The sequence below is a fragment of the Carassius auratus genome, unplaced genomic scaffold (assembly GCF_003368295.1).
Source record: "Carassius auratus strain Wakin unplaced genomic scaffold, ASM336829v1 scaf_tig00026316, whole genome shotgun sequence".
Taxonomy (NCBI): domain Eukaryota; kingdom Metazoa; phylum Chordata; class Actinopteri; order Cypriniformes; family Cyprinidae; genus Carassius; species Carassius auratus.
Genome location: NW_020525506.1, coordinates 17,255 through 34,743, shown reverse-complemented (window position 1 = coordinate 34,743; position 17,489 = coordinate 17,255). Strand labels below are relative to the sequence as shown.

The window sequence follows — 17,489 nt, the reverse complement described above, 5'->3', positions numbered from 1 at the left end:
GACGCTGTGTTGCCACACTCACATACTCGCTCTCTCTCTCTTTCTCTCGCACAATCACAGCAGCATGTGGGCTCGTGAGCGTAAATCCTCTCACTCTTGGATGAAGCCCAGGGCAGATTAAACTGCAACGCAACCATCGCAGCCGACCAGCGTGCCAGCAAACGCCGCTCTCTGCCTCCTCTTCTCCTTCTACCTCACCCTTCTCTTTTCTTCTCCATCTCGGCTCCCGTGCACCTGCACCAGCTCCAGACGCCGCTTCTGCCACCTTTTCTTCTCGAGTCTTTCTTCATCCTGCACTCTCTGTTCTCCTCCGCTGGCAGCGCTCCCAGTCTTTACCTCTCCCTCTACTGCTGCTGATCTCTCTACCCCTGAGATGACCGGGCTAAAAGCCTGAGGGAAGCGAGGATTGAAAGAAAAGTGAAAAGACAAAGAAACAAGAAGAAAAGGAAAAGGAAGAATAGCTTTTTTACATGAGAGAAAGGCGGGAGGGGGGTCAGAACTGTAGTAGAGGTGGAGAAGCAAGGGGCAGGGAGGAAGCCGGATAGGAAACACTGCATTCAGTCTAGAGAAAGAGAAAAAAAGAAAAAAAAGAGAGACTCAAGACCCTGGAGAGAGAGGGTCATGAAGGCTCTACTGCTGTTGGTTCTGCCCTGGCTCAGTCCAGCAAACTACACTGACAATGTGGGCAACCTGCACATCCTCTACTCAGAACTGTAAGTAACACACACGTTGTCCTGTGTGCCTGTCCGATGTGAGTTGCGTCCCATAAGTACCATCTCATCTTCTAGTCTTATACAGGACAAGTCGCACTGTACCCCATCCCATCCAGTACTGCAATGTGTGCATCTGGTTGTGTGTATAGGTGTTTGTGTGTGCGTGTCCATACATCATTCTCAACAACCTGCATAAATCCCAATTGATCCCTTTTTTTTTTTTTACCTAAACAATTGCTTGCATATCTGTTTGTGTTTGTGCATGCTTGCATATATGAATAGGAGTTTCTAGATGTAATTTAAAAATGAAAAATTCCTCATGTTTCCCGATGCCTTTTATTGTAGTTGCATGGCTGGGGACAGTGGTGTAGAGGTGGTTATGGTTGCGTTCTGTGATGAAGCAAGTTTTTGTTTGATGCTACCAAGCAATGAGGCACACTGCAGCATGGCTGAGATGACCTAATGTGTGTGTGCAGGTGTCTTTTCACATCAAACAATCAGGAGAATTGGGATTTCTGACATTTTAAGGAGGTTTTTACTGTTATATATCATATATTTGTTACATACAAAATGTATGTTATCTTTGCATAAGAAAAAGGACTGAGCGCACTGTTGCTAGGCACACCATTCAGGAAAACAAAACACAGGTATTCAAACACCCACTGGATATCTGACAACAGCATATTCAGTTGCTCTTGGATTTGCATGGAACATAAAACATTCAAGCTGAACTTCTCTCTTGGGGCAAGAGCACCACACACTCCTTAAAAGAGTAAAATATACGCCTTTACGCAGCAACAAACACTGTAAAAGCTTCTTCGTTGTGCGCTGCACTGTTAAAAAGACACTTCTGCATTCAGCGTGAGAGTACCGTGAGTGTGTTTGGGTGCAAGCTGGTTATATTGATCCCGGGTCTTTGGCAGGAAAAACAATTTTGGCATTTAAGTGTGTGTGAATGGCTGAGCGTAGTACAATGGACTGCATTACAAATCCTCTCTGCTTTTAGAGTCTAGACCATACACAACACAAGCATGCTGAAATTGGGGTGTATAGCATGGAAAATAAAGAAAAGGAGCATTGGAGTGTAACAGGACAGTCAGGTGGCTTCAGAGGGATGAGTGGTGAGAAGACAGATAAGGTAATTTCCTGCACCATCTGTCCATATGCTTGTTTGGCTTGGATCTCTTAGGATGAGGTCTTTCTGTCTTTCATCTCTATGTATGCGGGTCACCGTATGAGCCGTGTCTTATGATTTATGTCCCTGTGTATGTGATTGTCATGTGTAGACATGTATGAGTCGATAAAAGATAAGAGAGAGGCTTTGTGTAGTCCATTTTTGTTTGGCTGGCTGATGGGAGCATGGTCGTTCGTCTTCATCATATATAATGACAGAAAGCTCCTATTCTCATCTCTCTCGCACACTCTGGCCTTCTTTCTTGTATTGTCAGCTAGCTGTGCTTTGCTTTGCCCAGAAAATCTCTCTTCATTTATCACATATCAGTATCTTTTTCTTTCTGTCTATCTTTGTTATCGTATGTTATACTTTTCACAGATTTCTCTGTAGTGCTGTGCTGGGTTGAATGGGAATGGATAGGAATGGTGGCAAAATAATCACACACATGCTAGTGTCTTGTATTAACATCTATCTCAGGCGTTCCAGTCACAAGTGTTCAGGAAAGACAGGTTTACTTGCTATTAACATTTCATGGAACCACTCTTCTGCCAAATATACCTTTAAGTTTTTCAATATGTTTTGCATTCCGTTTTTTTTTTTCAATGAGACACTTTTATTTATGTATTTTAAACCACAAAGTAAAACCCTTGTTTTAGTGCAACTGATGACTGAGAGGTGAGCATGAGGTCCTTTTATTTTTTATTTAAATGCAGTGTGATCCAATGCATGTCTGACTACCTCCGTATGTCGTCTGAGTGTTTGGATTGCATCTGTTTTGGACCGTGTTTACACTTGTATTTAGAACTGACCGAATGTGAAATTAATGTTAATACAAACAGTGTCTGTCAGAGCTGATATCCTGAATGTTTGATCTCGGCTGAGGCACACACATTTCCCTTCTCTCTTATTCTTTGACATGCTTAATTAGATTTTGAATTAAACATGAATCTTCTCTGTGCACTGTTGCAGATGTTTTTTGTTTTTTTTAATGCAGATGCTTGATGTGTGTTTGTTGTGTGGTGTGTGTAGAGGCACAATACCTGACAAACAGCATTGCTAATAATACTGCAAGCAGTTTAGAGGTGAATTGTGTGATTTCTGCACCACTAGTGGCCCTAAATGGTATTGCAAAAACAATATTGGGCAAGCAGGTACCCTGCCTCAAACTTACGCCACTGTTTGAGCCAATGTTTCAGAGTTGTCAGAGTTGTCTTGATAGTGTGACAGTCATACTCATAGTCAGTATTTGCACTCTTTTAGGAAATTAATTTGCCAGTGGATCACTTGTAATGTCCTCTCTTCCTGATATCCAGCTCTGTTCATTAAAAAAACAGTTCTGCTCCCTAATGCTTTTAAATGTGTCGGTGTATCTTGTGCATTGCATGAGTGTAAAAGTATGCTGAGATGTGCCTTTTCATGTTTGTCTGATGTTGGCTGTGTCTGCACATGCTTTATCAGGTGGTATTCAAGAAAAACATCTCTAGAGACATAATAAAGCACAATAGAACTATTGCCAACATTAGCATATAATCTGAAATGTAAAATAAATATGAACAAATTTCATAATATGCAAATGTTAATGAGGTTCATGGAATGTTTAATTCGTTTAATGAATAGATTGATTTTAATGTATTTCACAGTTAAAATATTAACCTATTTGGACATTATATTGGTTTCAAGAATACACATTTCTGAAAGGATTTGAAATCGTTTTAAAGAGTTTGAAATAAATAATTAATTTGATTAAATAAATCATTTTGCCATTTAAAATAGGTTTTCTGACAAAGTTTTTCCATAGTTCACTGCTAAATGAGAGACCCGCTATCAGATTGTGCTTGAGCTGTGATGTAATCAGAAGAAGATGCTGCCAGTATGATCATATTGTACATTTCGTGTCTATCCAAATGTAAATATAAATGTTTCACATGAAAGCATATGAATACTAATAAGATCTTCGTGTCTGTCCACATTTCTCACTGACTTTTTAACCCGGCAGATAGGTGTGAGGAGCTTCTGTTACCATTAATCTGATCATGTTATGTTACCTCAAAAGAAATGTGTTAAAAAGTGTTAAGATGTACTTTAGAGGTAAGACATCACACTTCTTGAGGGCCGTGCTAACTTGTCTAGACCTTTAATATGTTATTGTGGCATATGTGGGCTGGAAACAGTTCTTGTGAATCAGATTTGTGTTACGATAAAGCTGTGCTTGAAAGCAGCTCTGACTAATATGAATGTGAATGAGAGTGGCTGGAAGGCTGATCCCTGTCAGTATGAGACTCTAGATGAATATGGTGTTGATTCGTGCACTACGACCTGGTTTATATTTTTATCTTTTAGTGGGAATAGATCAGCTATGGGTGTGGGGAATGGTGACTGATTTTGTGTACGTGCATGTGTGTATGTCTGCATGGCTCTGGTCAGACAGCAGCATGTCGTCATCAGGGTGACGTCCATGTAGTGAGAAAACAGGGCTTTAGCTGTGGGGCCGCGTGTTGCCGCGGTGACCTTATTTTTAGGCATAGTGAGTGGATGACCGCTGAACGTGAGCGGTTTGTCCTGCGGCATTTGCTGGCTCACTCAGTGACCACATAACCCATCTACTTATCTGTGCCAAGGCACATTACACAAACAGCACACTGCATAGAAACCACATTTAAGAAGAATTTATATTCTTATATTTTATATGATAAATATTAAATATATAAACAACATATTTTTCTTAAATATATACATGTATGTGTTTGTTTGTAAGTATATATACATAATAAACATAGACATTATACACACATATATTATGTAAAGAAAAACCTTTATTTTGGATTAGATTTTATCACGATTAATCATTTGGCAGCACTAATATGTAATATAAGAGCCATCAATGAACAGACAGCAGTAATGTATGGAGATATATATATCCACTACCGTTAACAAATTTGGGGTCAGTGAATTTTACATATATATTTGAAGTCTGCATGGCAGCATTTATTTGATTAAAAATACAGTAAAAACAGTTTACACTTTTAAAATAACTTTAAAAATATATTGTAACATCTTCATTTGGTGCTAATTAAGAGCACAAGAAACATTTTAATAATCAGTGATGAAAACAGTTGTGCATGATTAATTTTAAAGGTTTCAGTTTTCTTAGATTAAGTGTGTGTGTGAGTGTGTGTGTATATATATATATATATATATATATATATATATATATATATATATATATATATATGTATGTATATAATCAGGGATGTCAAATGATTAATCACATTTAAAATAAATGTATTTGTTTACATAATATAAGTCTGTGTGCTGTATATATTTATTATGTATGATATATGTATGTGTGTGTGGTGTATATATATATATATATATATATATATATATATATATATATATATATATATATATATATATATATATATATATATATATATATATATATATACACATATACACATATACACATGCATGTATATATTTAAGAAAAACATGTTATATGAATATACATGTATACATGTAAATACATGTAAATATTTTCAAAATATATACATGCATGTGTGTGTATTTATATGCATAATAAATATACACAATATGCACATACTGTATATATTACGTAAACACAAAACTTTTATTTTGGATATGATTAATTGTGATTATTATTGTTAGACGCTCACAGACCAAAATACCAGAGACAGCATTACTACAATGTACAATGTGCCCATGTTCCGAAGTGAATTAAACCCCTGCTCAGGGAGTTAGGGAGCAATGAACATGGTGTAGGGATCATATCCATCGAAATATAGTTCATGCACGTAGCTCCCTTCTAACGAGCTGATTATCTGAATTGGGTGTGTTAACTAAGCAAGACATGCAAAATATGTGTGGAAGGATTGGAATTGGGAACCGCTGGGCTACATCATGTGAAATTCACCGGCGAGAAAACTTTCAAAGTACTACAATAGCAGGAAGGAAGATCGACCATTCTTGCTCTGGCTGCACAGGTGGGTGAACGCGCTGATGATGTACCCTGTCTGCGCGAACAGAGGGCACAGAGTTATGCAGATACATACTTTGACATGCAGGTAGGGAAGCCAGTTAAAATGCTCGGATCTAGCATTTTGATTGGACGAATGTTTATTGGTCCTACGCAATACGCAGAATATAAAAAAATAGATATTTAGACCACTTAACTTAATGATTGCTATCGGAGACGTAAAGAGACTTTCAACCAGCATAACAAAGAAGACAGTCACCTATTGCACCTTTAACACTATGTTCACCAGAAAAAGTATTGATGAATGAAATAGGAGTCAAATCTCTTCTACATCCCACCCTTAAAAGTGCCTGTTGCATCCCTGTCAGACAATTATCATGTTGAACTGTGGCACATCTTACAAAAGACAGACCCGAAGCCCTGTTTTATTATCAATCATTAATAAGGGATGTCAGAGATGGCTAGTTATCTCTAAATAATTACTCCATGTCAGCTTTCCTTCCTTGTAATTATTCATTAAGATTTAATTTCAGCTTTCACACACACATGTACCTTTAACTGGTGCAAGCCTGCAAAATCAAAGCAGTCTTCAGACAAATGAGAAGGATGACCTACATGTGACTGCCACGTTCTCCTCTGCAGAGTCAAATACAGCTTCTGAGCACTTTCCCCGGAGAGCAAGAGTTCAACAGATTGTCAGATGTTCTGGCCTAAGTGTCTGTCCTGCAGTTGCTCTGCAGTTGTTCTGCGTCCTCTCGCCTTCCTCATCAAGTTAATGATGATGAGGAGCAGGAAGAGCAAAAACGTTGTTGCTAATTCGACACTTTAGCTGCATCCAAGACAGAGAGTTGGCAGAGTCCTTTTCCCTGCTCAGCACCTGAGCTCAGGGTCAGATCTGCACCTGGGCTGGGTGCTCAGTCACTGCTGGGAGATGGTAAGAGGGTTTAGAAAAGGCACAGGAAGTGGAGGGTGTGGGTTTCCTGTTTGAGTGTAATGTATACTGGCCTTACAGCTTAAAGTGTGCCTTTTACTGTTTTTTTTATGGTTTTGAAATAATCCGTCTATAATAATCCTGAAGTATAATCATCAAAGATACAAATACGTGACCTCCCAGTTTGAATGGGCTCCTGCACACTAGTGTCGTCACAGTGGCACACTCGAAGAGGACCGCATATGTGAAGATATCTGGAAAACTAGGCCAAGCAGAGCAGCTCAAGTGAAGCTAAAGTGTGAATAAACAGAAGCTTACACATATACACTCAAACCAACAGTGACCTCCTCTGAAGATGTTTTTGCACTCTTAGGACAGATGCATATTTTAAACCTTACGTGCACAAGCACACACATATTCACTGGAGGACAAGCATATTAAAAAAAAACTTAAAATGCACTGCTGGGGTGTCAGTTCTGAATTTTTGCAGAACAACATGCAATGGGAAAATGGATGGAATGGAAAAGGCTCGCTTTCCGTCTGCCATGAGAGTGGGTCAGCTGTATCTACCGCTTCAAATAGTGCACAGGTCTTAATGTTAAGTGTTCGGAAGATAACACACACTCCGGCGCTATCTCCTGCACACATTAGAGAACTAAAGCAGATCACTGTCCTGGTTCACACTGAGAGAGAGAGGGAATGTGAGAAATAAAGTCAATGCGGTCGCTCAGCTGGGGATGGGGGGGGGGTAGAGGGATGAACATAAATCTGCTGCTGTCTTCATCCTGCTGTTCTCATCAAAGAGAAGAAGGGAAACAAAGAAGTGGGAGGGGACAAGGGAGGTATAGAAAGAAGGTATGAGAGAGAAAGAGTGGTGGAGGGAAAGGGAGGGCTGCATAACTGTCCTTGTAGTCTGCCAGTGTGAGATCATTGGTTGGCTGAGTGAGTCACATGACACGGTTTCAGCACAGGGAACTGGTTAATGCTAATGGTTAAAGTATTTATTTGGCAAAGGTTATTCTTGTTCACTAAAACTAGAACTAAAAAAAATAATACATTTTTGTTAAGTTTAAAATAACTAAAACTAAACAAACTAAAAAATATAAAATACTTATAATAAATTCAATTTAAAACATACTTATAATACTTATAATAAATAAAAAATAATATAGACATAAAAAAACTAATAAAACTGACAAAAGCACACAACATAATAAAAAAACCTTTAATAACAATTAAGATGAAAACAGAAAATATACTAAATATACAAAAAGCCCAGTTAAAAAAAAAACATATATTTTTTTTATAAATTAGTTGTATATATACATTTGTTGTATGGTATATCAATATAATTAATTGTAGATATATCTGGGACTATCTGTTTACCCAGTCAAATACTAGCGAGTGGGGCCCACATAAGGATAAAGGGGGAAAAACAGGCTGTGAAATTTTGAGAAGTTGAAATGGATTTAAAAAAAAATCCCTTAATGAGTTTTCCTTGGCCATTCATCTGTCTCTCCTCTTCTCTGGTCTTACTAGTTCTCTCAGAGCGTTTGCCATGAGTGTGCAATCCTCCAGACAATGAATTACTTGACGTGAATACGTCACAGCTCCAAAAGACCCGAAGAAAAACGATGTCTCCTTCACCCTCCTCCTTCCTGTATTTTTCCCCCTAAGATTATTACTTTCCTTAATCCTTCCTCCTGCTGCACTGAAGCACTGATCTTCAAGCCCATCAGCAGATTAAGTACAGCTAAGGTGGAAGAAGTCTCCTTTGATAAACTAATAAAACTGCATTTATATGTGTGCGCATGCCTACCAAGTCAAACATGACAGAGCAATTAAAGAGATCAGACAAACCGAGCACAAATTTCCCATGATGCACTTCTCTTTACAACTGTTCACGCAATGAAGAAAGGGCAAGACCTCTGAATTATATCCCTCAATGTATCACATACATTATATAAGGAGTCTTAAATTGCTATAAACTAGGCAAAGTTTCATACATTATGATCCCTCCACTTTTAGTTTAACCCGCAAAGCAACGTTCACTTTCTGCATTTCAATTTTTGACGTATTGCAGCTATTCCAGACAATTTGCATGTTTGTCTGAAATAGAATCCTTGCGTTTACTTTTTTACTTTTATATATTTACATTTATAGTTAAATAACTAATTCGAGACCCCTGCAATATATCAAACATACTGAGCTGGTTGCAGGAACACACACAATATCCTGCAGCGCTCTGAGATTTCAGATGTCAATCGGAACTGAATGTGCTGCAGTTTTGTCCGAAATGCATTTTGTGCTGGTGCAGCGTTGCGTTGCAATGCTGTCTGTCGGACAACTACAGTCTCCGGCTCTTTAACTGCTGCAGTGAGCGTGTTTGTGTGTACGCCTATGTAGCCACTTATAAGAGTGCTGATTGTGTGCGATGATGGCGTGATTTAGTAGCTCTCTCCCTCTTTCTCAGTGGTTCAGCAGTGAGCTATGAGGATGACATTTCTGTCCTGTCCTCTCCTCTCTGTGTGTCAGTCGCACACAGCTGTGATTATCCTGATGCTTGGGCCTGGATTAGCAGGCTAGCGGTGGAGATTCCAGGGGGAAGGGATGGAATATCTCACATTTTTTAAAAACACCTCTGCTTTCCTTAAGATGAATACACTTGAGTATGAATGCAGAGGAGGAATGCATTATGTATTGTTAGTATCTGATGTGGCATGCATCCAGGGTCTTAAATACAGTATAGAATGAAAAAAAGAACAATTAATAAGTATTATCTCTGCATTAAAATCATTAATAGTAGTTAAAAGTATACTAGTATTTTTGTAGGTCTGAATGGCTCTCAGCCACTCTAAAAACAACCCAGTCCTTATATATTATATTTATCTATTTCCAAATATCTTTATAATATACCCATATACATAGATTAGGAATAAATACAAATAAAGTAAATAACAGATACATTTAGAAATAAATACATTTAGTTTAGTCAATTAAACATTTCAATAAAAAGTATATGATGGTGTTACAAAAATACAAAGTATAATATAATATAAATATAATATATAAATATGGAAAGTATTACTTAACTGCACTGAAAAAAAGAAAGTAAATAGGTCTGAAAATTTGTGTGTTTCATCAGTTGAACATTTCTTAATAAACTGAATCTGAATCATGACAGTTCCTGCTAGAAAATGGTGGAAAAATATAAAAAGGATAATCATACACATACAAAAGTAATGCATGTAGTTAACACTGCATGAAAAAAAAAAAATCAGAAATTAATATGCTTCTTCAGTTTAAAATAGGACATATAAATTATGAATATATAATAAAATACAATATAATACAAAGTCAAGAGTATATACTTCACAAATGTTGCTGTGTGTTTATGTGAAGGATGACAAAAATCTAACCTTCACCATGAGAATCAGTCAAAAACTATCAGTCCTGCAACACCACCAGTCTGAAAATATGATTGGCACATGGTGTATTCTCACACAGACACTAAATGTGTGTGTATGTGTGGAGGTCTTTTTAGGTCAGTTTCAGGAATTGAGTCTGGCATCTCGCTCTGATGGAAATATGTTTGTATGTGTGTCTAAGACTAGTACATCCCAGTCTTAGGGCTGTGTTATTTGGTTAGGTTAAAGGTAATCCATTCACTCAAAAGAGGATTGAAATGTCGATCTGGTTTTTATGACTCAGATTCAGACCATTGTGTATTCTGATGTCTGTAGTCAAAGATTTAGTGTACTGGATTTAGTGCGTCCGAGCTGTAAGTAGCCAGTGGAATATTCTGGAGATTAATTTCATTATTATCAAGAGGAGAGGAGCACATAATTCTCCCTCGTTTTGTCAGGTCATTATGAGGTCTCTCCAGGCTGTGGCCTACATCTCCATTTGCAATCAAAAACAGCTAGGGTAAAAATAAAAATGAAGAGCAAGGTTTGATTTTGTGTGTATATATATATGTGTGTGTGTGTGTGTGTGTCGGGAAAAAAATGCCTAAATTAAGAACTAAAACTAATTAATCTAATAAGTTTAAAAATCTAGGAAACAATATAATTAAATAAAAATATTTGTTAATATATAATAAATATATAAAACTAAATTAGAATCTAATAAAGATTTTTTTAACTACATAAACATAAAAAAAGAGTGAAAAAATGAGCAACAAAATGACTAAAACGTGAACTTGAAAAACAAAATATAATTTGAATTATCAAAAAAATAAAAAAAGCACAGTAAATATATGATTCTAAAATAATGTGATTGTGATTTGTGATTTTGTTTCAAGACAGTCAAGAATCAATGACATTTCTTCATAATGACATCCCCACTGGACAAAGATGTATATTCATTCGCTCACTCGCTCTTTTACTTGCTCATTCATTCATTCATTCATTCATTCAATTATATGCATAATAACAGCATTCAGGTTTGGTAAAACATGAGGATGAGTAAATAATGACTACAAATAATGAACATTTTTAGATGTACTGTCTCTTTAAGAAAACTTTGAACTTAAAATATTGCAGTCTGGATGACAGTGAAGAGAAAAGGATGCATGAGAAGAGGAAGTTGAGGTCGGGGTCCCGGGAAGATTGAGAGACAGAGAGAAGAGAACGAATGAACCGTTGGGAACATGGGGAGAAAGAGATGGAAAAGTGCATGAGAGTTGTTAATCTCTCTCTCTCTCTGTTGCTCTGTGTCCTGCTGCCTGTCCATATGGCTGCGTATGTGTGAGAGAGAATAGACGAATGAGGAAATTGGGAGCAAGGTGACTGACACATGCCATCATTCATATAACGGGATGGTTGGATTAAACGATAACTTCTGGATTGCTGTTATTGTGGCTGCAAGGTTTATGTGTGAGTCTGTCAGGACAAAGACTCGGCTTATGACTTCAGACCACAGACTGCTGCTTTATCTCTAACAGGAAAGCCTGTTTTAATTAACATCTGCCTAAGCCCTTTAACGAAGGAACAGACAAGACCATTGTGTTGCATCTCTTTCTCTCTGCACACATAAACACACTGCATAGCACTCTGCAATACTAACTAATATTATCATATTAACAGATTGTATCATTTGCTATATTAAGGCCTTCTGTAGTGAATCAGTGCTTATTATGAATGCATTTAACGTTTGTTTACAGGAGCAACGTTATAATATAATATTTAGTGGAAGTTAGAGAAAGGGGTTTATAACATTTTTAAAATAGGTATTTTTCTTTAAAAAAAAAAGTCAATTCACTACAGGTTGCCTTTATTCACCCCCCGGGGCCATGTTAGACACATTTTATTATGGATGGATGTGCTTTGTTGCATTTCTTTTGAACAGAAACACCCATCTACTGCCATTATAAATCTTGGAAGAGCAGGGAGAATTTTTTATACGTATAACTTTGACTGGATTTATCTGAAAGAATACATTTTTCTCACTTTAGTAATTTTAACTGTGTCATTTTTTTTAGAAAACAAGACTTAAGCTTAAGCCATTTTACTTCTCAAGTAAACATTTGTTGTTGTTTTTTTTTTCTTTTTGGAGCCTTCACCAGACAAGTATTTGCATGGTGCAGAACAAAACAAAACAAAAATCAATGACCCTTCATGAACTCCCCATGTACTTTTCCTCTCTCTCCTCTAAGAGAAGAGTAAAACTTGGCTTTATTAGCTATGCAATTCACTAAGGAGACTCTTCTTTGCAACTTTATAAATGATGTAAGCATTTTAGACTGACAGACTCAAACCAAGGGGGAAGATCCTGAACTGAACTAACACTGTCCCAACTGAGCTGACCCCTGGTTGGTCTCCACTGAGCCCCTGTGTTACATAATATAAGGAGATGAAGTTTCCCTCTCAGCTGATCACACTAACTGCTTTTGATGGCCATAGAAGAGGCCAAGAGTGCCTTTCATTTACTATACAGTTCTTACCCTTTAACAGTAAATGAATCTGTCTGTCTGTATGTATCTGGGTTAGGTTATAAAAGAGGGGTAGTTGTCATCATAGAAAACTCCTAAGCCGCAATTTTATCTTGACACACTGTCAATTGACCAGTGTGAGACAGCATTTGAGATCTTTCATCAGCACAGTAACAGAGCCTGATTGAAAGCAGCCGTTGTTCTTTTAGACCAGTTATTAAGTTTGCACACCTGAGGCACTCCAATCAGTGGTCAGCAGTAAGTGAGATATATACGGCCAGTGTCAAGCTCTCTGCCACACATACCTTTTCTCGCTTTCTCTCTCTTATGGCATCTATGAGGATGAAGACAGGCATGAATACTGAGACAAAATGCTTTATTTTAAACCAGGTCCCCAAGGCATGGCATCTCTCTTGGTGCTCTACACACCTTTTTGCTTGTATGTGTCCACCCATTGATTTATATTTTCACAGGCGGCCCTTAGAGAGAGAGCTCTGCTCCAGCAGCCGCCATAATGCTGTCATCGTTCACTTTGCAAATGTTTGAGATGCCTTTATTGTTTCCTTGTTAGTATACAATATTTACCCAACTGTTTAGCATCAATGAATCAATAGCATCTATCTATCTATCTATCTATCTATCTATCTATCTATCTATCTATCTATCTATCTATCTATCTATCTATCTATCTATCTATCTATCTATCTATCTATCTTTCTATATGTGATTCTGTCTATCTATCCATCTATCTATCTTGCTACCTACCTACCTTCCTCTGGGTAGCCACACCCAGGCTGAAACCTCATTGGTTCAAAATTAAAAACATGTGCATTGTTCACTTGTGTGTCTACTCACGAGCTGCTGGTTTATTGGTTTGTCAGTGTGTCTGTGTGTAAAGAAATAGCTTTAGCACATGATTAGTTTTGTAAGATGACAAAATCTAATTTCAAAGGTGATGCATTTATATTCTAGTCTTTGTGTTTGTTTCCCATGCTTCCTTGGGCAGACATGTTTGTTTGTTGGTCTGCTCTTTCGGCAGTGCAGCATAATATATCAGCTACACCAGAACACAGACTCACAAAGATCAAGTCCAAATATACCCTCTTGCAACAAAGTAATTATCCAGTCTCCTCTACTTGACTTTGCTTTCCTAATTGGCACATACAGTAGATGATGGCACATTCATTGTATGGTAATGTATCTTGCTGACCTAGCTGTCGTTGTGTGTGTGTGTGTTCCCACAGGTGTAAAGGAGCGTCACACTATGGGCTCTCCGCAGAGAGAAAGCGACGTTCTCAGGAGGGAGACTGTACAGACAGCACCTCAGAGCTCACTGTGGCAGCACTGCCCGGGGAGGGATGCCCCTCCTCTGCTATCGCCCTCCTATCAGACGACCCCGGCCTGGTTAATCCCGCCTACGAGCCCAGTGTGGAAGATAACAGCCAATCTGGGAGCACCACCAGCCTGGCAGCACGTAGTGGTTCGAGGAAGAGTGAGTGTGAGTGCACACATCATGTATTTGTCACACACACACACATACAAAATTGTAGTTAGTAACGTAATCCATTACAAACCATTAATTATTCATCATTCATACAAATTTAAGGTAATATATTTGTCTAAATTATGTTTTTAATTTCACAAACACATTGTATGTAATATATGTGACCCTGGACCACAAGTGTCAATTTTTTCGATATTGAGATTTATATATTATCTGAAAGCTGAATAAATAAGCTTTCCATTGATGTACGGTTTATAAGGATCATACAATATGTGTCTGAGATACAAATATTTGGAAATCTGGAATCTTGGGGGGCAAAAAAATCTAAACACTGAGAAAATCACCTTTAAAATTGTCCAGATGAATTCTTAGCAATGCATATTACTAATTATAAATTAAGTTTCGATATATTTACAGTCTCTCTCTCTCTCTCTCTCTCTCTCTCTCTCTCTCTCTCTACTGTATATATATATATATATATATATATATATATATATATATATATATATATATATATATATATATATATATATATATATATATATATATATACATAGGATTTTTTTTATAATAAAAAAATAATTAATTGTACATTTGAGGACATCCTTCACATATAACTATAAAGACAGATAATTTGACTAATGCCAACTGTTCGAAGTATAGCCCTCTGCACTATTTGTCATTTTTGAAAAAATCTATTAAAATGGCTGAAAAGGCTCAGCTGAGACTCACAATTGATATTGCAGTTAAAGAAACAAAGAGGAGGATATATATATATATATATATATATATATATATATATATATATATATATATAAAGAGAGAAATAGAAGAGTTCAAATATGCCTTAAACATACTTTATGAGGCCTGTTCCTGACCTCCACAAAGTAGTTCAGATGTGTTTCATTGTCTGACGTCCCCTCGAAACATGAAGCCTGGAGAATGTGGACAATAAATGCTGCTGCACCAGCATTTCTGGCTTTGGGACTGGAAACAGTGTGACATTGAAGCTGAACAAGCTGTCTGCCTCCAATCCGACCAATGCTTCTGTCAGAACTATGTCCATCAGGAGAGAAAGACTAAAAGAGTAGAGGAATGAGACTGAAAAAGCATTTTAACCTTTAAAGACCCAGCAACCTTTGACACAGACTCTCAACTTCTAATAATCTAAATCCACACTTAGAATAACCTCCTTTAGGAACATTAACTAAATTCAGAAACATAACTAACTAACTTAACCGGTCATTAGTTTGTAATACTCTGGAAGTTTGATATATTTTCTCCACTGATCACCTGGAGGGTGTTTGAAAGTCTTGAATGTTTTAAAATTTGGAAGGTTTGTACATAATAAAGTTTTAATTTTGTCTTAAACTTTCATCTGTGATGACTTAAGTTACACAGACATGCAGAAAAAAAGTGTCCTATACACTGTTCCGTGCTGATTCAGGTCTGACCTGAAGAAGTTATAATCGTACTGCAGTGTCTACAATACAGAACCAGCAGGTGCTGCTTACTTCAGATGTTCATCGCCTGGCCTGCAGGTGCAAAGCATTATGATGCTCAATAAAAGAGACAATTTGATTGGCTACTGTGTGCCCACTCAATTCTGATTGGCTGAAAGTAGACAGCAGAAGAGGGACAAGTCCAGGCATGTTTAGTAGGAAAATGTATTTCTCCTCCTTTCTCACTCAGTTCCTTCTCACATTCATTCACAGATCGCAACTTTGACAGAACGTCAGTGCGTAGTCGCTCTTTTCGCCGCCTAAATCGAGCCTTCAGTGTCCTGAGGAGGACCAAGAGTGGGACAGCAGTGGCCAATGAGACCACAGAGGAGCGAGACAACCTCAGAAACACCAACATACCACCGGAGGGTGAGTGCGGGTCTTGCAAGTGTTGTATTCGGACACCAGAAGAAGACCAAATTAAACCAGTTAAGACCAACAAACTAAGTTGTTTTATTATAGACCCTGTTTTATCATTAACATTAGCATGTATTGTAGTAAGCATGTTTATAATTGTTAACAATGTAGTGTAACTGTGCTGTTATTAAGCATTATTGCATACCACCTTGCCAAACATGAACTGTCCTATGAATATCAATCAATAGAATACAAAACCAATATCAATGGATAATAAAAGGAGAAAGGGAGTGTGTCAGAAGGTGACAGTCTGGTTTGGGTCCGCTCAGCCCCGCAGTAGCATATGCTCCTTTAATAATACAGATGGAGCCTGAGGAGACTTGTCAGAGATAGACAGAGAGGAAATGAAGCAGTGTGTAGAGACAGAGGGACTGGACAGATGAACGCTGAGTGAGAGGGTTGCTTTCTGAATGAAAACAAAAGAGAAAAAGGATGCTTGGGAGATTGAAAATGATTAAGGAAAATACTGATGAGGACATGTGTGTTCATTATGTAACACCCTGGTTGCGGTAGTAATGAGCTTCACTTTCTCTCTCCCTGCAAGCATTCAGGGGAGATGTGAGGAAAATATTGACTTTGAAAGAGAAACTGCAGATTGTGGAGAACAGGCGGATACGAGAGAGGGTGTGTGTGTGTTATAGAGAAAGAAGGGATGGATAAAGATAAGCAGAGACAAATCACAAAGATTGTTACAGAAACCGGCTGTAGTTTACAGTCTGTTCAGGCACAGGTGCAGTGTGAATCTTTCACCCAGAACAAATAGAAATGAATAGCATATGCTGAACCAATTTACAGTATGAACATATATTTTCAGAAGTGCCTGACATAACACTAGCTCTAGAGCTGCATATGGCTCCTTTAGTAATTTGGATTTCATCAGTAGTTCGGCTAACTTTGATTGTACAGACTCTTTCTGTTGTCTTAACCACAAGCAGACTTGGTGACACATAAGACACTCAAAGGTGATTGGTTACTTCGAATAATGAATGGTTGAAAAACGCCTTTTCTTTTCTTTTTCCGTTCCCTTCTTCTCTTTGTCATATAGTGATAATTTAAAAGGAAAATTATAGCAAAATGAGAAAAAATACAATATGTATGTATTTTTCACAATATACACTACTGTTCAAAAGTTTTGGGTCTGTATGGTTATTTTTTATATATAAAAAAAGTATTCTATGCTCACCAGAGCTGCATTTATTTGATAAAAAATCCAATAAAAACAGTAATATTGTCAAATATTACTACAATTTAAAATAAATGTTTCGGTTTAAAAATATTTTTCAAAAATAATTTATTCCTGTGATGTCAAAGCTGAATTT

General features: G+C 37.4%; 1 protein-coding gene across 2 annotated transcripts in view; it reads left to right on the top strand.

The window, feature by feature from the left end:
* Positions 1–594: 594 nt before the first annotated feature.
* The window catches only part of LOC113078676 (E3 ubiquitin-protein ligase LNX-like), a 30,369-nt gene continuing 13,474 nt past the window's right edge, over positions 595–17,489 (top strand). Inside the window, exons 1-3 of one of the 2 annotated variants that reach the window (XM_026251010.1) lie at positions 595–713; positions 13,992–14,239; positions 15,967–16,122. In XM_026251010.1, the coding sequence (XP_026106795.1) occupies positions 622–713; positions 13,992–14,239; positions 15,967–16,122 (496 nt within the window). In that variant the 5' untranslated portion in view covers positions 595–621. Of the gene's footprint in view, positions 714–13,991; positions 14,246–15,966; positions 16,123–17,489 lie in introns of both variants that reach the window. The other variant, XM_026251009.1, reaches the window with a different exon arrangement.